The sequence below is a fragment of the Labrus mixtus genome, chromosome 15 (assembly GCF_963584025.1).
Source record: "Labrus mixtus chromosome 15, fLabMix1.1, whole genome shotgun sequence".
NCBI lineage: Eukaryota > Metazoa > Chordata > Actinopteri > Labriformes > Labridae > Labrus > Labrus mixtus.
In genome coordinates this window covers 14,288,708-14,311,431 of record NC_083626.1, presented here as the reverse complement: position 1 = coordinate 14,311,431, position 22,724 = coordinate 14,288,708, and the positions used below count along the sequence as shown (strand labels likewise).

The 22,724-nt window shown below is 39.0% G+C and overlaps 3 protein-coding genes across 18 annotated transcripts in view; all 3 read right to left on the bottom strand.

The window, feature by feature from the left end:
* huwe1 (HECT, UBA and WWE domain containing E3 ubiquitin protein ligase 1) overlaps positions 1-2,176 on the bottom strand; it is a 39,640-nt gene extending 37,464 nt beyond the window's left edge. For 6 of the 10 annotated variants that reach the window (XM_061058526.1, XM_061058524.1, XM_061058525.1 and 3 more), the window contains exon 1: positions 2,107-2,170. The gene's annotated coding sequence lies outside the window, so the exon portion shown is untranslated. Of the gene's footprint in view, positions 1-2,106 lie in introns of all 10 variants that reach the window. The other 4 variants (XM_061058527.1, XM_061058529.1, XM_061058519.1 and 1 more) reach the window with 3 other exon arrangements.
* A 2,316-nt stretch (positions 2,177-4,492) lies between these two features.
* On the bottom strand, positions 4,493-14,926 carry phf8 (PHD finger protein 8). Its single transcript, XM_061056772.1, has 22 exons — positions 14,619-14,926; positions 13,739-14,020; positions 13,090-13,175; positions 12,868-12,994; positions 12,369-12,529; positions 12,070-12,211; positions 11,699-11,885; positions 11,410-11,572; positions 11,221-11,308; positions 10,611-10,717; positions 10,418-10,509; positions 10,063-10,152; positions 9,669-9,950; positions 9,484-9,566; positions 9,224-9,393; positions 8,884-8,969; positions 8,287-8,408; positions 7,624-7,955; positions 7,422-7,517; positions 7,225-7,334; positions 6,750-7,110; positions 4,493-6,173 (listed from the first exon to the last, which is right to left on the bottom strand). The coding sequence occupies exons 2-22, from the start codon at positions 13,834-13,836 to the stop codon at positions 6,085-6,087; spliced, it is 3,072 nt and encodes a 1,023-aa protein (XP_060912755.1). The 5' UTR covers positions 13,837-14,020; positions 14,619-14,926; the 3' UTR covers positions 4,493-6,084.
* A 2,618-nt stretch (positions 14,927-17,544) lies between these two features.
* si:dkey-151g10.3 (serine/threonine-protein kinase WNK3) overlaps positions 17,545-22,724 on the bottom strand; it is a 35,941-nt gene continuing 30,761 nt past the window's right edge. For 6 of the 7 annotated variants that reach the window (XM_061056893.1, XM_061056897.1, XM_061056896.1 and 3 more), the window contains 4 exons: positions 22,317-22,648; positions 21,929-22,164; positions 21,675-21,838; positions 17,545-20,688 (listed from right to left, as the gene is read on the bottom strand). In XM_061056893.1, the coding sequence (XP_060912876.1) occupies positions 20,104-20,688; positions 21,675-21,838; positions 21,929-22,164; positions 22,317-22,648 (1,317 nt within the window). In that variant the 3' untranslated portion in view covers positions 17,545-20,103. Of the gene's footprint in view, positions 20,689-21,486; positions 21,589-21,674; positions 21,839-21,928; positions 22,165-22,316; positions 22,649-22,724 lie in introns of all 7 variants that reach the window. The other variant, XM_061056898.1, reaches the window with a different exon arrangement.

Sequence of the window (22,724 nt, the reverse complement as noted above, 5' to 3'; positions counted from 1 at the left end):
GTTAGATATTGTTGCAGCGTGATATTGAGTTGCTCTGGGAATTTCAGTTTCCCCCTCGCAAACAAATGGACAGGTGATGCTTTTGCATTGAAAGTGGACATACCAAAGTGTGGTTCTTTGTATTGACAAGCTATTGACTCAAATCACATCACCCAAAGGCACACCAATTAACAGCTTGAGGTAATCCGAATTATAAAAAAAAAAAATCCGGGGGTTGACACAAGTCAAAGAACAACATTTTTATCAAGAATGTGGATATTGTTAATGGACCACTATCTCAACTTTGTTAAAACAAGCTAACAAGCTCTGTTGAGTGAGCCTTGTAAAGCCCCCTTCCTTACACGATCCTAGTCCATGTCTACGCGAGGGACAGGAATGAAAGAAGAAACGGGCTGAAGGGTAAAATATGTTGTTGCCCTGCTTCTTGCTGCACTGCTCACGGGCGGTTAGGACACTCAAATAGGAAAAAATAGAATCAAACTCATTTTGTAGCACACACTCACGCGTTGCATGCTTTTAGGACACGCTGTTAAATTGGATACCTGAAGGAATATGGTAGTCTTTTCCAATTTGCCATCTTTATTAAAGATTGATGCATTAATTAATATAACTCAGATGCACTAGCAATACAAAATGATTGGTAATACATTTACTAAGTAACCAATATATGTTCACTTGTAAGACAAGGGGGAACTCATTTGATCTAAGTCCTCACATCAGTAGAAGCGTTTTCCATGTTTTAAAGAGATAATGCGGTAATGTCAGCATATATTTGCTTGTTTTAAACATTGACATCATCTTATGTATTAGCAGAAGTGCAATTCTAAATTGCAGTACATCCATAGTTTGTATTGATTAGATGCATTTGACCCATTAACCACTTGGGAGTTGTTAAAATTAATGTTCTATTGCGTAATATGCATGGTCACAGCTCATTAATATTGTAAATATGAGCAATATTGTATTTTAACAATAAGTCCCTAATAATTTCTTGTACAAATTGAATATAAATGTAAAATTCCATTACTCTCAGGGACCATAATTCATACTTCCTAACAAACTCCCTGCCTGTCTGCTTTGAAGATTCATTTTATCCGTTTTCAGATATGCACTCCAGATAATATCTAGATAATTTCGGGGGACTGCTCCGGAGATTCTCCCGACCTGGCTGTTCACATATGATCCTCATAGCGGGAGACTATCCCTGTCAGAGGGGAGGGGGGGCGGGGGTCTCCCGAGGTAAGCCGTGACTTAAAAAGACAACGCGGAAGTAGCGGACTAAAAAACAGAGTCCGCTACACAACGTTATAATGAGAATATTTGCTTTCATATTGATGCTATGTGTAGTCCAATGGAATGACAACATCTACAAAAGAGCGGAGAACAACATACTGACGAACAGAAAACATAATGCAGCAGTTTAATTACGTGCCCGGAGATCGTAGTTGTCGCATGCAGACGCTCTATGCACCGTGCAGCAGTCACCATATATAAACGTTACTGGGGTCCTATTGGCTTGAGCTGAATTCTCCAGGAGAATATTCTGTTGCGTTCTCACATCCGCCCTTGCTGCGGAAAAAAATACTAGAGGTCTGGCCGGAGAAACTCCGGGTGAAGTCCGAGCAAAAAAATTTGGCTGTTTGCATTCACATATACAGCCCATCTGGATAGTCTCCTGAGTTTTTCAGGAGATTTCCTTATGTATGAAAAGGGTTTTTCTGGCATTATGAGCAGCACAAACCCTGGTCCACTGAGCTCACTTGTAAAAATCAAGATTAACTATAGCCAGTCAATGAGAACGGAAAAATATGTTTAAATATTTAAGGGTGAAATGCACAAATAATAAGTTATATAATATTTAATTTACATTATTTAACAATATTAAGAATTTCATCTTGTTTGCTTTACTGGAGATATGCCTTATTTAACTCACAGACAAACAGCAAATCCTTTGTTGTCCTTGTCAGCTGTTAATTAAAGTAGCTCATATTAACCCCATGTAGTGCTTACTTTATAGGATCGTAAATGCTTGGCAGCAAATAGTGATGGCAAATCAACTTATCTTTTGTATTAGTCAATGTAGTAAAGCAGGTTAGCGGTACATACCAGAAACTGCTTTGGTACAATAGTTCCACCATTCTCATCCTTGGTTTGCGTCGCAGTTCATTTCTACTATCTGAAAACACACAAACAATCAAATCAGACAAGTTGCTTTACCAAAACACACAGCAATACACCCTAATTGATACCCCCCCCCCCCACACTATCTTGTGGTCTAAATGGTTTGCTCTTTTGTGACTCTGTGGAACCCCTGTTGTCTTCCCCTTAATATTAAAGGTCTCATGTTGTTTTTTGTTGAACAACTCAACTGTTTGTGTGATTTTAAATACTGCATTTAGACATCTTAATAATGGACTTCTTTAGCAGTATGTCATGGAAATTGTGCATCTTTAAATTAGGGCTTATGTGCGAGTTTTATTTAGCACATCATTACTCCCAAAAAAGGTGCTATTTGTCAGCTGCCACCACCAAGGCTGCTCGACTGAGACTTTTTTCAGACATGGGTCGCTTGGTCAGTATAATCACATTGAGTGTATATGTCTGCAAGTCTGATTAACAATATACAAGAAATGTAAACACTGCTTCATTTGATACAACATGCATCTGGAACAGGCCATCAACATCCCCTCATGATATTGTGCTTACATTATTGGAAATAAATAAAAACATGCATATGTTCACAAACAAAATATACAGGCCACAAATGTTGGCTGCATGACCATACATATATTTAATGACAAACAATGAGCAGGTACGCTCCCCAGCATAGTACTGTTTGGGGTCTATTGTTGATGTCTCATCTATGCAACTAATAACGAGCAAGAATTAAAAATCAGCCTTTGTTTTGCTACATAATGAATCAATTCCGTATCCAACATTGTTCACAAGTCTTCTTCTCCTGATATAATGTCATCGCTTTGGTAACTGACTGTGAGCAGGCCCGACTGGGATGAAGAAAGGTTTAATTTGCGTTTTTTTTTTAGCTCGAAATTAAGTCGGGATGTGTGTTCATAAAGCGGCAACCTGCGAACCAAGACTTTGTTATAATACGATGTATACTATCGAGCCCATAGGCAATAATTCTCTACTCCCCAAATGTAATTACAGCACGTCTCTGACTTAAACAAATCACACACAAAAAGTTAAACAATGCAGCATTAAGATCAGTACTAACCACTGAGGGGGTGAAACAGAAATATACAAAAAGTTTCCTCTACCCGGCTCTTAGTGAACCTATTTAAAACTTTTGTTTCTAAATATTGTTGTAATTAAATACTAAACGTAAAGTAGCTACGGTTCAGTATAAGCACATTTAAAAGCTAAGAGATGACGTTAGCAGAGGTATATAGCAGTTATGCTAACGTTAGTTAGTTCAGCTTTGAAGGCTAACGTTAGCAGATTACCAAAAGTCACATCTACAATCTGACACACATTTTAATTTCACCTGCTAGCAATGTCTTCCTCTTTAAGGAACGCGAGTAACGTAAGCCACTGGACTGCTTTGACTTGTAGTTGTGAGGTACACAGACACACATACCCACACAGAGAACATGAGTGTGAGTGTGTGTGTGTGTGTGTGTCTGTGTATGTTTGCGGGTTTCGCGCGAGCTAACTAGCTAGCATTAAGAGCTCCGCACAATGCTGTATCAGTGGATCATGGCTAAATTAAAAATGGCGGTTTACACATCATAGGATCCCTACTTTACCCTTTAGAAGACACTTGTTTTGTGGTCTTAGTTCCCCGTGGTGGGGTCTAATCATAGTTAGTAATTGTTAGAGAGGAGCAATATAGCCAGGAGTTAGCCGAAACCCATGTGAAAACCATAGAATAAATGTTTCAGCTTACCTCGAATGCGTGTTACATTTGCTTCTCCATCTTGAACTAGCGAGTGGTAGGGTAGTTTTGATCTCGCGAGATTACCTGTTGTTGCGTTTACCCAGGGCACTCCCAGGCAATTGTTGTAGCAAAACAGCGCTACTGCGTTTTCAGCTTGAAGGGAGAACAGAGATCCCATTAACTGGTATTTCCAGCTTTACACAAACCATCATCCATCTGGCTACAGAAAATTCTATTTTAAATCTTTTAAAAGTGTTATTGGATTTCCTGACAATAAGAAAATGACCACTGGTCATTTTGTTAAATAACAAATACACCTAACTTGTATTTGGACAGGAAAAATTACATAAAAAATTAAGCGATGGAAATTGTTTAGATGTGGAATTAAGAACCTGAGAAAAAATGTAGATACACAACTTATTCAAAAGTAATAGCAACCTTGACAGCATTCATTCAGACTTTAATTGTAGTCAATAAGTCTAAATGTTTATGACAAGATTTTATTTTATTGAGTGAATGTGATGCCCTTTACTAGAAAAACATTCAATTTGCCCCTCAAATTTCAAAAGTATAATAAAATCAATAACAAAGAAATGTTGCCAAAGGTATATTTTATCTGCTCCAGGCTGTATTTAAACATATCATGTTTAAAACACACAGTACACACCAACACAAGAGTGATAATCAACATTAATCAATATAAAACTAAATGGATAAAATAAAACAAGGACATTTTTTTACAGAACACTGCCACTATTACATGGACAAGACAACATGACAAACTATGCATAACAATTACTGCGTACAAATATAAAAAATGAACTATTTCAGATATTTTCCAAATACAGTAATGTATCATTTACAAGTTATTTTAAGAAATATTTCAAAGTTTTTGAAATATAAAAGAACTTACAACATATATTTACACATCAGTTATTATCCTGCACCTTCACAATGTTGCCACATGGTTAAATCTACACTTCGGACAAATTGTTATTACTAGTACATTCTGTGGTAAGAAAGCATATCTCTAGATCCGTCCTACGAATACTGCCAACACTTGGGGCACAAATTATGGCAACTTGCAGTAATCTATTCACTTCATCCAAATACTTCCTGCTTTCTATGTAACTATATAAATTACAAATATTACAAATATTTACAAAGACAACTTAAATTGTAAAAAACGTGACAAAGTAATGGCTGGAACTTTTATACAGATAGTAAGAAATTGACACAAAATAAAGTAGGGACATAAGATGAGGTGGTAAAAAACATTCTAGGTTAAACATGCTGAAATATGGCAAAGTGCTGCCTAGTTAAATAAATATGTTCGGAAATAAATATAATCATACGATGGTACTCTTGGCATCAGCTGAGTGCTTTCTTTTTCTGGTGTTGCTACAGAATAAGATGGGAAATGAGTCACGCAAACCGTCTCCAATTCCTAAAAAAGTAATGCATACATGTGGCATACTACCAGATGAGTACATGTGAACAAACACTTTTATTGTGTGTAAGGATGTTGCCCTGTTATTACCATACCACACAATAATGTGTTTATGAGACAAAACACAAAATCTAATGCTACTTGACTGTGTGTGTGTGTGTGTGTGTGTGTGTGTGTGGGGGGGGGGGGGGGGGGGGGGCTTTACCTGCCTACAAAGTGTGTTGTTTTACTTTCCCTTTTAAAAAAAAAAATCAATAAACTTTCTTTTTGCAAAAATAGAGTCACTGAAAAAAAGCCTTAACAAAAGAAACAATAAGAATGTATTTATTTATTATTCTAGTGAAATCAATGTCCACCTGTTTTTAAATGAAACATATCCCATGCCATACAACATATCGGATTTTTTAATTTGATGTAAGGTATGTGATCTCTAGTTATTTTCCAGATTAAATGTGCAACTGAGCACATTATGGTTAATTAATTCACCAAAATGTGTAATTTTAAAACACCTCTATGTTGTTTCAACACAAAGGTGTTCCAAAAATAGGCCATTGATCTGGCTTGCAGGGTTATTTGTGTAGGACAAGTTACCATGAGGTTCAATAACAGGTAAAAACAATAAACAAATTAATCCAGAGTACAAATATATAATTCACTATCTCTATTTCCTTAAGATTACCTTCTGCAAAGACTTTCTTTAATTCCAATTTAAAGCCAGCCCCATGTCCAACATCTCTCACAAGAGAAGCTTGCCATTGCGGTGAATCTTCAAAATTTTTCCAAGTCTCTGTTTTGCAGTTGCAAGTCCTTTCTTTGGACGTTTCCCTGAATTCAAGTGAAAAATTAAAGAGCATTAGAAAACTTGCAGTCACTAGGATAAAAAAATTGTGCTGTTAATGCTTTAAGTCAATAATCAGTTTTCAAAGAGCGGTCTGATTCAGTTGGGTTCAGTATGCATTTATTGGTGGTTACACTATCAAAACTTTGGAATGGTACCAAAATAACCAATCTGCAATATCCTACTTTTTTGCTTTCCATCTGTTGAGGTGCCAAGCATACCACTCCTAGACCGTAAATATTTATGGTCAAATCCTTAGTGACGTCATAAAACTGTTAATGCAAGGGCTTTGGAAGCCACAACATCCTCCATTTCTGCTTGACGTCCTCCATTGTTAACTTTGTCACGTTCTTCTTCTCCTTTGAATTTATTGGACGGCCACACTGTGTTGTGCTGCTATGATGTGATGTTATTACGCAGCTAACACAGCTACAGCCATCAGGCTTACACTCAACCTTCCAAGTAAGGTTTGGCTGTGGAAACGCAAGCAAGATCAGAGTTTACCGAACCAAACTGAACCGAACCAAACCGAACCACTTCGTGGATACAGAGCTCATGCTTACCTTGAACAACTCCTGTTGTGGCTTGGCTGGCTGTACCTGCAGGGGATACACTGGAGTGAGAGCTGCTGTTCTGCGGGGAGAGTGAAGGGCGGCGTGAAGTGAGGAATACCCCAGGGGCCATGGCTCCACTGCCCCTAGGGCCCCCCGGACCAAAAGGCCCTGGCCCTGCTGTGTACTCATGGTCCAACAGACTAGCGGAGTAGTAATCCATCCTTCTGTCTGGGCTGAAGTCTGCTGCACTCTCTGGAGCAGGTGGTGGTGAGGGTGGGGCTGGCTCAGTCTGAACAGGGGAAGGAGGGACTACAGGAGCAGGGGGACGCTGCTTTTTTGTGTATTTTCTTTTAGCAGGCTTTTGCTGCTCCTAGATCATAGCCAAGAAAAACAAGACAGGAGTGATTATCTTTAAAACAAACATGCTCCTACTTCACAATATTCACCAGGCAAATATTTCAAAGGGGCTTGTTTCCCAACTCACCTGTTGTGCCAGCTTGGCAGCAGCTGCTGCAAGACCAGTTTCTACTGACGCTACTCTTGCCCCCTCCCTGGCTGGACGATCCTGTTTGGGAAGGGTGGGCATCACCCTGGCTGTAAATGAAAAGAAAACATCAAGGGATCAACCACCAAGCAAAAATTTAATCTGATCTGTCTAGCTGCTGTGTTTTATCCAGGTACCTTTTGGGCTCCAAGGTGTGTCATCCCAGTTTTTCTTTCTCTTCATCTTGGCCTTGTTCGCATGATCCTCCTCATCGGACTCCAGGGATGGATAAACTGAAAAAATCATTTTATTACCATAGTTTAGTATTAATTTAATCAATTTTAGTAATTTGATTGATTTGTACAGCAGCAAGAATGAGTCATTGAGTGTATTGCTCACCATAGTCTGAATCCTTAAAACAGGTTCCCAGAGTCTCTTGCTCATCAGGGCTATCATCGTCACTAAGGTGACGGGCTGGCCGTTTAATAGGCCGTTTTCCAGGTCGCTGGATGACGGGTTTCTTCTCAGTACTGGCGGTCTTTTTGACCCCTCCAGTGACCCATACAGCCCTGCCACCCTTTTCCTTGACTTTCCCTAATCCCTCTGTCAAGCCTCCAGAAATAGATAAAGGAGAGGAGGACGAAGAAGATGAGGATGAGGAGGGAGGGTTGGCCATGGACAGCATACCCTGAATTGCATCCCGGGTACTGGGAGAAGCCGGCGCTTCCTCACTGATAGAAAAACAGAGTTGAGCATTAACTCACCATTTTAAAAATATCCTGTACAAAGCGTCAGCTCAGAACTATTACAAGTATGTGAAATATGCCTGTTTAAAAGGTTAATGCATTCTTGCAACTATAGAGGGAGACATTTGTTCCCTAGTCTGTCCAAGCATCAGAAGTGTGTTTCAAATCCATAGCTTCAATCATTACGAAATCCAAATAAAATGTTGTATCTGAACATAAAAGTAGACTCCAAAGTAAATACCAAAACAGACTCTTCCTACATTTCAGTGTTAAATAAACAAAACAGCATAATTACTGATGATCAAAGATATCTAACCTGAGTGTTGCTGAATCCAACCCAGCTACTTGTTTGCTGGCCTTCAACAAATCAAGAATGCCTCCTGCACCACCCTTCACTCCATGAGCAGCAAGTGCCTCTTCATCTGTGGTGTAATCCTCCTGAAGCCACATGCAGGAATATGCTATCGTTACCAATGAACAGGTGAGGTATTGAATGACGTATAACAGGTTACAACAAACAAAATGGTGGGAAGAGGAGTATCTGGTAGATTACCAGTCTACTGTTAAAAACAGATGATTAATACAGCAGGATTTGATTACAAATAAAAAATGACTGATTCCACTACAAAGAAGGAAATGTTTCTACAGTAAAAAGGGTAAAGCTCTGTAAATGTTTAAACAGGTTATTATTAGTGAAAGAACTTGAATTACTGTTAGTCCATTACTGACAAGCTTTTTTTTTTTTACTGTTCTGTTGGGTATAGTAACAAACTGCAGTTTGTAATCATAAATAAAGTAAAGTGAGGTCAATTCTTTTAAGATCTTTGACATCTAAAACTGGCTACTGCAGTTTACGCTGGCATATTTAATAGGTGAAAAACAAACAGACTTTTGCACGGAGTATCAATCTTACCTCAATGTCAAAGTCGACCTCTCCAGGCTCCCTGATACGATAGGGGTCAGAGCAGGGTTTGGCTCTGGGCAGCTTCCGTGGAAGACCTGATGGCAAATTTGAAGACAAGATACAGCAACAAGATGGTTTTGAATCCACACTATTAAACTGTATTAGGTATGATCTTTAGTTCACAATTCAAGCATTCAGATGTGTCTGCTCCTCATATATATTTCAGTGAGCCGCCCACGTAAATTCTATATGTGTCAACTTTTCAGGTCAATACATTTAAAAATGTTCAATAAATCCTGAATAATTAAATCCCTGAGACATAATATTTGTATTTAAAGTCAATTCTTACCACTTAGTTTTTTTTTCTTATTAGTTCCAGTGGGCTTGCGCCTTGGAGGAGGAGTCTCATCAATCTGCAGCTCATCCTCAGACTCCAAGTCAGACAGACTGGATCCTTCCATGGCAAGATGTTTGTACTTTCCAACACTTCCTGCTCCATTTCTGCTGCCATCCTTTTTACTAAAATCAGATTATCGGTAGGTAAGAAATCTTTGATAGGTTCTATAGAGCACAAAAATAAAGGGAAGAAAGAAAATCTGCAAAGCTTACCCTTGGATTTTCCCATTTGTAAGGACAAGTTTCAGTTTGCTTTTATTAAGCTTCCCTTCAAACTCCTCTAAAGGCAGCTCCAACTAGTGGGACAAATTGGAATTGCAAGCAAAGATGAAGATAAAAGAATTAAAAAAGGTGGATAAGCATTGCTACTTTATCACAAATGACTGCACACAATGTACCTTGTTCTTGTTCTTTGATTTTCCAGGTTGAAATTTTTTAAGTGTATGTTTGGTGTGGATTTCAATGAGATCTAGTTCGCCTGGTTCAGCCTTAAGCAGTCCCTTCTGGTTCTTCTTCTTGGTTCCAGGGGGCCCAAGACCCCCTATGACCTCCTTAGGCTTGGGTCCCTTCTTTTTCCCAGGGGGGCGTCCTGAATTCTGTGAGGGGGTCAAGGGAGCTTTGGAGAGTGGTGAGCCAGGAAACTGGGGCCCAGTGCGGCCGATGTTTTGCTGAAAGATGTCCTATTAAAAAGAGAAAGTGATGTTTGTTTGTAAAAAAGAAACAGATAAAAAGTAACATTTCCGTACGGCCATATAAAACATTTAAACAAAGCTAAAACATGATTAGACTTACCTCAACCAGACGAATCTCCTTGGCCAGGTCCTTCACTAGTGTCTGAGTATTGATGCTTTCTGGAATTTCCACTTCATGCTCTCCTAAAGCCTGAGTGTGGGGAGAAAAGAGCAATCATCTCAAATTATATATTTTTAATAATACTGGTTTGTGCTTTAGCCCTTTTCAAATGTAATACTTTGGGATACTGATTTTCATAAAACAATGATTGATGTAGTAGTAACAATTTGGTGTTGCACCTCTGCTCTGTTTGTTGGACTTTGCATCCTGTATAAACTAAGTTATGATGCAATAAAGAGGGTATACTAATACATGCGAAGGTTGATTTAAAGTAACTGAATACCATTTGTCCTACCTCTTTACGGGTCCAGCCACGGAAGGCATTATTCAGGGCCTTAGCTCCATGGACTAGGTATGTGGCAGGGTGTCTGCGGTTTTCTCTTAGACCTATAAGACAGAATAGCAAATTGAAAACACTAACTTCTGTCCACTCCAATTGTTGCATAAGACAAAACCATAATATTCCAACCATCGTTGAACTCTCGTACCTCTAAAGGTGTCCAGGAGATGCTTTCCAACATACCAGCACACTGTCTCAAAGTTAGGAAACCTGAACAAGTCTGCTGTGCTTAACCTCTTCTCTATTTCATATGCCCTATAAAAGACAACAAAGCAAAGGACAAGTTAGACATACATTACAACACAAATAGAAATGACCTTTGCAGAGATGTGATAAATAGAACTAGCCATCTTTGACTTGATGACCCTAAGAAATGTAAGCCTAGGGAATAAATGACAATAATTCAGGAACTAAGATTTTCTTTGGCAGATTTATGTTTGAGTTTCCACAGAAGCTCAAAGGTTATGAAAATGTGAAAAATAAAAAAATGGCCAGAGTAAGGAGTCGATGGCATTGGGACATAACACCACAGAGATTTGTCTGTCTCTGAAGAAGCAATGACTTTCCACAGTTGTATCTGTAACAGGTCAATTTGAAGCTTTTAGCATGCAACTTCAGTAAAACAAACAATTAGTAGGTGTAAAATGTTGTCTTAATTTCACACCCTTTTATCTCGCTCAGAAGTTCTTCCCTTTTGTCATTTAAATCACAAACAGGTACAGTAGCATTACTTTAGTTATCGTCCTAAGAAAACTAACCGCAGCTGCATGTCAATGTTGAGACTGTGTAAGAAGTTTCCTCCAAATGCCAGACAGTCCACTGGAGTCAGCACAGAATGAATCCACCCTGGTAGACAAAAAATAAATGACAAGGGATTCAAAGATGCATTAGTTTGATTGTCTCAACTCTAAAAAACATTTATTTTTAACAAAACATGTACAGCTTACCTGTTGGTATAAACAAGGTGTTCCCTTGTTTGACAGAGCATCTGTAACACATATCAACCTGGTCTCCAAAGAACATTTCATTCTGGTTCGATGAGGAACTCCACCGCTCAAAAAGCGCCAGGTTAGCTTGGGTTGGGGAAATTAGGTAGAAGATCTTCTCACCCTAAATAGAAAGAGAGATCAAAATCTTATTAGAAAATGTCAATTCTAGAATAAAGAAAGAAAATTTGGTTGTGATTTGAGTTTAAAGGAAACTTCAATATCATGAATGAAAAGAAAATCCTCTTACTCTCAGGACATGGTACCATACTGAGGTGCCTCCAAAGTCAATGTGAAAGTCTGTGTAGCTGTCCTTCACGCCCATTAGGCAGTACTTCTGCACATTGGGGCGTTCAAATACGGACTCTTCAGGCCAAAGGTTTTCCACCCATGACAGTTTCCTCACAATCTTTGGAGTTTCCACCAAGTTTGAAAGCCTAAAAAAATCCCACACTTGTCCTTAATATTTAAAATACCATATAATAACACCACAACCTTCCTTGACCAATAGAGTCATTTCCTTTGTAGAGATCACCTGAATCTGACGCAATACTGACAGGCAACATATGAAAGAAGACACTGCATCAGAGTGTCAAGCTGAAGAGTCAAAAAGCGCAGTACCTGGTCTCAGAAAACTCCAGGCTGATAACATTGAGCACTCGGTCTCTGTTGGGGCTGTTGTAGTATTCAACAAAGTCTCCCAGCCGCATCTTCATATCACATTGGCGAGACACATCAATAACATCAATCTCTTTGTCTGAACCTGGATTTAGACAAAAAATTAAAAAGTTTGAGAAAAGCGTTGATGACTTATTCGTCATGTCCTACACAATAAAGAAGATACATTGCAAGTTCCACAACACATATTCTTTAAGAATGGTCAAGTAAGATTGTTTCAACCAAAATGTGTCAAAACTTACCAATATAGTGCTCCACATCATTGACGCCAAATGATGCAGGAGGGAGGGTCATGCCAAGGCCATCTCGCCTCAACACCATGACGGGAACACTGAAGGAATGCTCTTCCAGAAACTCAACTGTCAGTTGGGCCCCAGATGGCTTTAGCAAGACTTCATCCGCACTGTCATATAAGAGCAAACAGACACGTACATGAGTTTTGCTTTGTGATTACAGACAGAAAAAATTAGCATGATTTACAATTAAGTTACAGTAAGAGAAAGGCTCTCCAAAAAATCCAAGAACAGAAACACATACCGATAATACTAAAAAATGCTGTATTCATAATAAAGTAATGCCAGTACAATATCAAATCAACAATACGACAATATAACGCAACCAGTTACAAGAACAAAGTTTATGATATACACTTTACCAAGTACTTAATTCAAAGGAAATCAGAGTTTAATATTCTTAAGATTTAAAAAAATGTGTTTTTTAATGATTATGGGAGAGAATTACTTTGGGAAGGTGCGGCTCCGTAGCTCCCTTACAAACTGTACGCTGCCGGTTTTGACAGGCCGACTTGGATCTCTTGCTCCAGCAGCACCACCATCTGTCTGCTTACTGCCTCCACGGCGTTTGCGCACTGAGGAAAGCAAAGGCAGAACCCAGAAAGTGTAAAAATCAAGCAACAAGATCAAAACAAGTTATAAAAGGGATACTTAACAAACGGTTACTTACTAACAGATGGCCCATGTGTGACCTGACAGTTTGGGCAGTGATAAAGGTCAATTTCAGCAGCTTTGTCCTCTTCTACTCCAACACAGCTACACAGTAAGATTAAGATTAACTTTATTGATCCCACAAGGGGAAATTCTGTTTTTACACTCTGTAGTCATGCAACACACACATAGGCTGAAATATACACACATGCACAAACAGGATCCTATGGACATGCACTAATGGAGAGATGTCAGAGTGACGGCACTGCCCCCGGCAGGCGCTCCTGAGCTGGTGGTGGGGAGGGGGTTTGGTGCCTTGCTCAAGGGCACCTCGGCAGTGCTCAGGAGGCGATCTGGCACCTCTCCAGCTACCAGACCAACTTCCATATTTGGTCCAGGACTTGAACCGGCGACCCTCCGGTTCCCAACCCAAGTCCCTACAGACTGAGCTACTGCCGCCCCATAAACATACTTGTATCACAATATGCACAAAAGTCAGCTAAGCTGCTGTGATATTATGTATACAGTATATATCTCACAGGAACCATGCAACAAAGACGACTGATTTAAGCAATTCATAAAAATGTATTTTCTGAATTTAATTTGCATAAAAGCATTAAATACAGACAAAAAGCATGATCAATGATCCAAGACAGAAAATGACTTACCTTCCATGAAACCAGTCTTGACAGATGTCACACTCTATCATGAAGCGTGTCACATCGTATGGCAGGCGACACAAGCAGTACACTGGCACTGATGCCATATTGAGAATGTGTTTCTTCTGAACTAACTTTCAGTGATGGATGTCAAGATGTTAAAAAAATCAAGTGACAAAATACTAAAGGCTTGATTAACTCAGTAGTAATGTCAATCTAATTATTTAGATTAGTCTATCACTGCACTTGTAGATTCCTGACACACATGTCCGCCGGGATTCACTTTGAAGCCTGGAGAAAAGTGGAAGAAAAAACAAATGTTGATTGTTTCCCGTTTGGCAGGAAAGTATCGACAAGTAGATGATGTTAGTACCAACCTGTCGCTGAAACATGCTGACAATATCAGTCAAAGAGCTAACTAACTAAAACGAACATGGTCGTTTTGTATCATCACATATATAATATAATTGATATGATACACCATAAATAATATTATCAGAGTCAAAAACATACCGTTATATGCTTACAATACTTTTTGGTCATAAATATGTCCTGTTTTTTATGGTTTTTTTTACAGTAAGCAGAAGCAAACTATCAGGTCATAACCTGTTCATAACATTAGCTCGCTGTTTGTAAACATGCTATACTCGTGAATGTTGCACTGCTAGCAAAACACTTACTCGTTTAGCGAGTATGCTAACGTTAGCCACGTTAGCTAAATAAGCAAAGGAGATGTTAAGTTTAACTTCCACAACAAACACTTGCTGCATTTTGTTTTGTTTTACCCCTTTAAATAAAGTATATGTATATCCGTTACAGCTTACTAATCTTAGTCACACTAACAAACATGGTTTGCTTGCAAAATTGATATATAGCGCTAGGTACTCACCGACATCTTGCTGCGGTAGGCCAAGCATCCAAAAGCCGCTGTGATCCCTACGCGAGCTCGCTGGTAGCTGCGGCCTTATTATGCAACGTAAATTAAAGAGAATTTGTTGTGCCACATTTTTTGTTTTTAAAAAAACTATGTTGTGCCCGGATACATAGGCCAGGCCTTGAATTTCACACTGGACCAGAAAAAATAAACCTGAAGAGAACTGTACGAGCACAATAACTACAAATGACGGCGTAATAAACTACATCAACGCCATTTCAAAGGCTGGTAGCGTCAGACCGTTGTTCGTCGCTTTTGTTGCTGTTGACAGAACAATAAAGTTGGAGACAGTCAAATGCGGAGTTGCATTCAGGAAAAGAACGTTGCGGAGCGTTCTTTCGACAACAAAGTTACAGAAATTGTTCCATTGCTCTGCAGGATCCGGGATTTTTTTTATATGAGAAGTTATAGAAGTACATAAATAATCACGCAAGTACACTTTTATAAAAATACACATTTAAGGCAAGTCTGGCAAGTTTATTTATATAGCACATTTCAACAACAAGGCAATTCAAAGTGCTTCACACAAGACATCAAAAGCATCATGACAGAGGAAAGAAAATAAATCTAAAATAAAAATCACTGAAATTATCTGAACATATTTTCAAATAAAAATAATTCAAATTAAATTAATTGAAATAAATAAAGTAAAAATATAAAAAGAGTTCAAAGTTACAGTGCAGAGTTCAAATTTAAAATCTTATCAAAGCTGTTTAATTAAAGGCAGCTGTAGACAGGTGTGTCTTCAACCTCGATTTAAAAGAGCTAAGAGTTTCAGCAGACCTGCAGTTTTCTGGGAGTTTGGTCCAGATATAAGGAGCATAGAAACTGAACGCTGCTTCTCCATGTTTGGTTCTGACTCTGGGGACAGAGAGCAGATCTGTCCCAGACGACCTGAGCGGTCTGGGTGGTTCGTAATTAATCAGGAGGTCACTAATGTATTTTGGCCCTAAACCTTTAAGCGCTTTATAAACCAGCAGCAGGATTTTAAAGTCTATTCTCTGGCAGACTGGGAGCCAGTGTAAAGACCTCAGAACTGGACTGATGTGATCCATTTTCTTGGTTTTGGTGAGGACTCTAGCAGCAGTGTTCTGGATCAGCTGCAGTTGTCTGACTGATTTTTTAGGCAGACCTGTAAAGACACTGTTGCAGTAATCAAGACAACTGAAGATAAAAGCATGGACAAGTTTTTCCAGGTCCTGCTGGGACATAAGTCCTCTAATTCTTGATATGCTCTTTAGGTGATAGTAGGCTGATTTTGTAATTGTCTTAATGTGGCTTTTAAAATTGAGGTCCGAGTCCATCACTACGCCAGATTTCTTGCCTGATCTGTGGTTTTAATTTTTACTGACTGAAGCTGATTGCTGACTCTGAGTCGCTCCTCCTTTGCTACAAAAACAACAACCTCAGTTTTGTCTTTGTTTAGCTGGAGAAAATTTTTGCACATCCACTCATTGATTTGCTCTATGCATTTACCCAGTGCTTTTATGGGACCACGGTTGCCTGGCGACATTGTAATATATATTTGTGTGTCGTCCGCGTAGCTATGATAACTTATTTTATTGTTTTTTATAATCGGAGCTGGTGGGAGCATGTAGAGGTTGAACAGAAGAGGCCCCAGGATGGAACCTTGGGGAACTCCACAAGTATTTTTTGTTTGCTCAGATTTGAAGTTACCTATAGACACGAAGAAGTCCCTGTCCTTTAAGTAGGATTCAAACCAGTTTAGTACTGTGCCAGAAACTCCCACCAAGTTTTCCAGTCGGTCGAGTAATATAGTGTGGTCAAATGTGTCGAACGCAGCACTGAGATCAAGTAAAACTAAGACTGAGGTTCTGCCACTGTCTGTGTTTAAACGGATGTCATTAAACACTTTAACCAGAGCTGTCTCAGTGCTGTGATTTTGTCTAAAACATGACTGGAAGACATCGAAACAGTCGCTCAATGTCAAGAAGTTATTTAACTTCTTGAAAAAGAAGCTTTTTCGATTATTTTACTTGGATCTCCCTGGAGATTTTTTCTTACCAGAGACAACCTTCACCTTGGTGGGAGCAATGGAATCAATAATATTTGTGATTTTAGAATTTAAGTTATCTACCAACTCACTGACTGAGCCCCAGGACAGGGCAGCTGTGGAAGAGAAAACCTGGTTCAATATTTCACTGGTGTTTTCAGTGATACACTTTTGTACACTGACATAGTACTCTCAAATAAAACACAGGAGTGATCAGAGAGGGCAACATCTGAAACAACAACCTTGGAGATTCAAGCCCTTGGAGATGATTAAGTCCAGACACAACAATGGCATTTATCCTTGCCTTCTAGGATTTTTCCATCAGTTTTCTTCCTTTGAAAAAACACTCTGAAGTTGTCTGTCTTTAGTAATAACTATGTTTAGGTGTAAGTAATACTGTGAGCAATGTAGTCTACCGCTATTACAATAGACTGTAAATATTACCTAACGAAGCTATTTGGGGTAATATTTATAAAATGTTGAAAACATGTTGAATACATTTATTTAATATACTACTTTTGAAAACATAATTTTTACTTTACTTATATTAATATAGTAATCTAATTAAAATTGTATAATTCCCAGATCAGTTGGTATTGGTCATCTTAGGTCTTTGCATATACAGCTACATAAATCCTGTTGGCCTTAAATGGAGGGAAATCTTTTCAAATGTAGATAGTATGTTATGTTTGAGAAGACACAGTTGATAGTAAACTTTATTTATATAAGTCTGAATTAAAGAGATACATGAATGTTGGTGTTGTGATAAAGTCTCATGCCATTTCAAACCTTTCAATTAAGTCATTTTGGTTTGCAAGTACCCAGCTTGCTAAGCTTAAATACTAATAATAAATAATACTTGCCATGTTGTCGTTTGATGTTTGACATCATTTATTTAGATTAGTTACAAAACATAAATAAAATCAACAGTTGAATTAGTTACAATTTACAGAGGCTAAATCACCAGCAACATAGTTTATTTCTCGAGGTGTCTCTGCCAAAAATGTCCTTTTATCATTGGTTGTCATTGATGTCATTTTTGGACTCCCCAGGTTTTTGTTGCAATAAGTTTTTACATCAATTCAATCTGAGCTGCAACTCTACAGTAAGGTTTACTGTATTATATATCTGCAAAGCTGTTATGGTTCAGAACTGACGTAAGATGTCAGAAATGACACAAAAATATTTAAACAAATCTTAAATGACACTGGCCTCTCACGACCCAAAGAGGTACATCAAGGAAGGGGAGTCCCATGTAAACAGGAATGAAAACCAGTGTTTTCTAGTTTCAAACACCCTGTGATTTAAAATGATAACACAATTTTACAATTTGTACAACCCCATTTCAAAATACAAAAATAATCTTTTTCTTTTAGATAACATTTTGGTAACACTTCAAGGACAAAGCCAGCTTCACATCATGAATCATGATCATTAAGCTGGAACTTGGTCAACATGTTAGTTTCAGACATGACACACAGTATCTCACATTCACTATTTGTGAACTACAACTCAGGGACAATGTGGATTTTGTTGAAAAGCAACAAATACAGAAAAAAATGTTATATCCTAGATTATTATGCAATTGCAGTTTCTTAACAACCATGACCTTAAGCACAAACCCTTTCTTCATTTTTTAATGTTTTTTTAAACTGACATTAGCAGTTTTTAACAACTAGTACAACGTCCTGTATTCAGTGGCACACAATCTCTCTATAATAAAACAGAAATGCTGCTTTGACTACATGCTAGTAAATATGCCAAAAATTGTATTCACGCCGGACCATCCTACCCAAAAGTGTGTAAGGACAACTGAAATCAAATGTGCCGTACTATATCAACTGTTGATATATTACTGTGTAAAAATTGAGTAAAAAGCAATAGAATATTTTTGACTAGATTAAACCTTTTGGAGTGTGCAAAAAGCACAGTTATGGCCCACAGTTCAGCATCTGAAAGATGCATACACACTGACAGCTTGTGCTCAAAGACTAAAATCTCAAAATTGAAACCAGGATTTTTTAAATTTGCTAAACAGTTGGTAAACAGGCATTTAAGGATTGCCCAACAATGTTGGATATCAAACTTTTAGCATTAGTATATCTATCCTCCCTGTTTAGTTTCTCTACAAGCCCAACACATGTAGGCAGAATAAACATTTTCAGTTGGGTACATTGACATCTGAGAGGCTGCTTTGAATGAAAGAAACAGGTGCAAATTATAATGCAATATACAATTGGACTGTCACAGCTTTGTCACACAGAAAAAAATATAAACACACTCACATAATTTCAGTTCTTTAAAGGCAACATGGGTTAACCCGTAAGGTCATCCCAGATTAAAGTAATAATTGGCAGTTTTTTTCCTTTTCATCTTCATGTGCAGCATGACATCCCGAGTTGTTTTGAAAGCCTATAATACTGAAACCATATTTACTCATGACTGATGAATCATCTCAGTGGGCTTCAAATGTCGGATCCACGAATACACAGTCAAGTCAATTTAGTTATAAGGTCATGCAGTCTTGGGCTGAGTGTACCCACTAAAAGTAGATGACATACTTAAATGTGCCGTCATGTTATGAATTGATCTAAATGTATGTAACATCACTCATGTTAAATTGGACAGTTTCTATGTTACAATGTTAAACATAAAATATAACAAATGAAGCACATGCTGATTATCATTGGGTTTGGTCACATTGTGGTAATGACGGTAGCTAGATAACTTAACCATGCTCGACAGTGTGACTGCTGTTATCTAATCTTTTTCCCAAACATCTTGTGCTGTAGGCCTTCAGTTTGAGAAGATCCTGTGCAGATCATGAGAGGATCTTTACTGCATCTAGTTTTTTTTATCCATGTGCTTCTTTAAAATATCTTATGCCTTACAGACAAATCCATACAATACATGCTGATCAATTTAGATGATCACTACTAATTGCACTTTTATAAATTGATAGTCCTTTTACTTTAAGCACTCGTAAAAATTATCAACAAAAGATCAAATATTTTGTCCTTGTTGTCTGTGCTTCGATCAGGTCCAACTGAGTTTGTCTCAAAACAAAAATGAGAACATTAATTTGTGTAAAATGACATAAAGGGATATGTACTCAGATAATCCACAAACACTCACTCATAAATGCACACAGTCATACATTTAAGAATTTATACATCTCATCACCCAAACATGTTGTGATTCAATAACCCCATCTGCTGCGTTCCATTTTTTACCCTCTTGTCTTTACGTACTAGAAACTATCTTCTCTTACATTCAGGCCCCACCTCATCCAGAAGTTCTGGAAAACATATATTCATTCAATCACAGCTCTGTCATTCATACACATAAACACTCCACATGGATCTGCTTTACGTCCTGATCCACTTTGTATTTCCATCTTGTACACCTTCATACTTTGCCTTGGTTTCATTTCTGTCCCAGAGGAAGAGTAGAGGTTGGGGTTGCTGGGTGAATTTTGGCACTGGAAGGTAGAGCAGCAGTAGAGCATGAGGAGGAAGAGGTGGAAGATGAGGTACAGGAGCTAAATGTCCCCCCAGCAGCAGCAGCAGCAGTAGCAGTGCTATCAGTAGTTGATATGGTGCCACTGCCAGGCAGGAGAGACGCAGCTGTGGACACTGGAGATGAGGGCATTTGGGAAGGCAGCCGTGGTTGGGTTTGAGGGGGCGTGCAGGGCAGCTGGGTGACAGGATGAGTCTGTGGTTGTGACTGAGACTGTAGGGGACTCTCAATCTGAGGCTGCTGTATCTGCTGGCGAAGTGGGGTCTGCTGATAAGTCATCTGCTGGAGGGGGAGGGACTGATGGAGGTGTAAACTTTGCTGCACCGGTTGCACTTGAGCCATGGGTGGTTGTTGTGGTGGTCCGGTGGACTGCGGGTTGGACAGGCTCCCTCCACCTGTGTAATGAGAAGGGGCTACCACAGGCAAGCTGGCAGGGGTCGGGGGTACATGGGGGTTCAGTGGTGCTACAGGAAACCAACTTTGTGAAGGAACCTATATAAAATATAAAGGAAATATCATTTGAATACCTTCTTATAGGAAACAGCTTGTTATTTTTTTCAGAAAAAAACAGAAGCAAAATCCAATCTGCTGCATTTACAATAACACATACAATCCACCTGACCATACACATGTTACTTATACTGTTATTGAGGATATGGATGTTGATATTGTTCCTCAACATAAATACTTGGGAACCGTTACTGATAGCTTTTGAACCCAACACTAATGTTAGTAAAACAGTCTAGCGGCGACTGTATTTCTTAAGGAAGATGAACACGTTCAAGGTGTGCAATGTCTTAATGACTTTGTGTTTGTCTCTCGTTTGTAGAAAGTGTTTTCACATATTGCACTGTGTCATGGTTTGGTTGTCTTACATTGTCTAGTAAATATAGGCGGCTAAAGCTGGTCAACGTGTTAAGCAAGGTGATTGGGGTACAGCAAGCTCAGTTGAATGATATCTATAGTAAACATGTCATCAGTAAGGCTGTCCCGACCACCCTCTTTTTGATTAATCTCCTTCCTTCTGGAATGCCTCGAACCAAAAACAAGACATGCCAAAGCTTCTTTTATCCCTGCTGACACTGAAAAGCTTAATTCTAGCTCCACTTTGCTGGGTTTTGTGTATTTTTTGTGTGTTTTTTCAGTTTTAGGTTTTAAACCTTGAATATTCATTAATTCTATGTATTCTAATCTAATTTTTTAGCTTGCACAGCACTTCATTTGACTCAATGCATTTGTATATGCTGTGTCTGAACTGTTTCAGCCTCTGGCTCAGTGTGGTTTAAGTACCTTTGTTTTTCACATGAGCTGTGGACTTTCTGTATGTCTGTATTTCTGATGTTGTCTTTTGTTTATCTGTTGTGTCTTGACTCCTGCTGCAGATCTTATTTCCTTCAGGGTGATAATAAAGTTGAAGTTGATAAATCAGAGATTTTTCTGGATTGGTATCAAAAATATTACTTAGTGTCTAGTCCTACCTCGGTTGACTGGCTCCAGCCTCCCAACTCCTGCACTTGCTGAATCTGCTTAATTTGATTGAGTGAAGGCTTGGGTGGGGAAGGGCCCACTGTCTCCTTTGTCCAATTATCAACAAGTTTGTGCAGTTCATCAGTGAACGTGCCTTTTCTTAATGGGCTATTATCTGTGGAACAAAACAAGAAAAAAACAGAAAATTACACATAGACGAAACAGAGGGATACACATTAGAAAAGTGATTGATTAAAAAGTCTACCAGAGTGTGAAACTCCATTGTTATCCATGTGAGAGTGAGGACGAGTCCGGAGCTTGATTTTAGCCGGCCTGGGCCTACGAGGAGAGAGGACAGGAGGTGCTGCAGGAAGAGGGGGGGTTCGTGACAAGGAGGCAGGCAGACTCTGCCTTTGGTCTTTGAGAGAACGAAGCTGTCTGTACAGCTCCTGCAGTTCCCTGTTCTGCTGAGCCTGGAGGAAAACCACTTCTTTGATGTGCCTATAAAAGAAAAAATGCAAAACAGGGAGGAGAAAGTAGTTGGTTAAAATCCTGAACAGAAAATGAAAGCACGAGAGAGAAGTACAAGACTGGCGAAATAAACATGTTAATGCAAAAATACAGGTGTTAAATCTTTCCCCTCGCCAACATACTTCTCTCTGAGCTTGTGTAGTTCTTTTCTCAGGTCTTCATCCTCCATCTCACTCTCATCATCACTGCTGCCAAGGGGTGAGTGGCTGTGCCCATGACCTCGAGGCAGGTGAGGCATCGCTGGGGTTCTCTTACTTTCTTCTCTCTCTCCCTCCTTAGCCCGAGATCTCCTCCTCTCCCTCTCCACATAAGTAGACACTGGGGAGCTCTCAGTGTGCCTGTCCTCTTTCTTAGTCTCAGCCTGGGTTACAGAGAAGCGTCCCACTTTCCTGTGGGTGCTACAATGGCCCGTGAGAGCATCCTTCGGAGGACAGGACTGGGGCACAGGAGTCACCTGATGACAGATGAGGTATGACAGATTAGCTGCTTGTCCAGACTGCGATGAAGATTCTGAAATAGTAGTGTCAAAT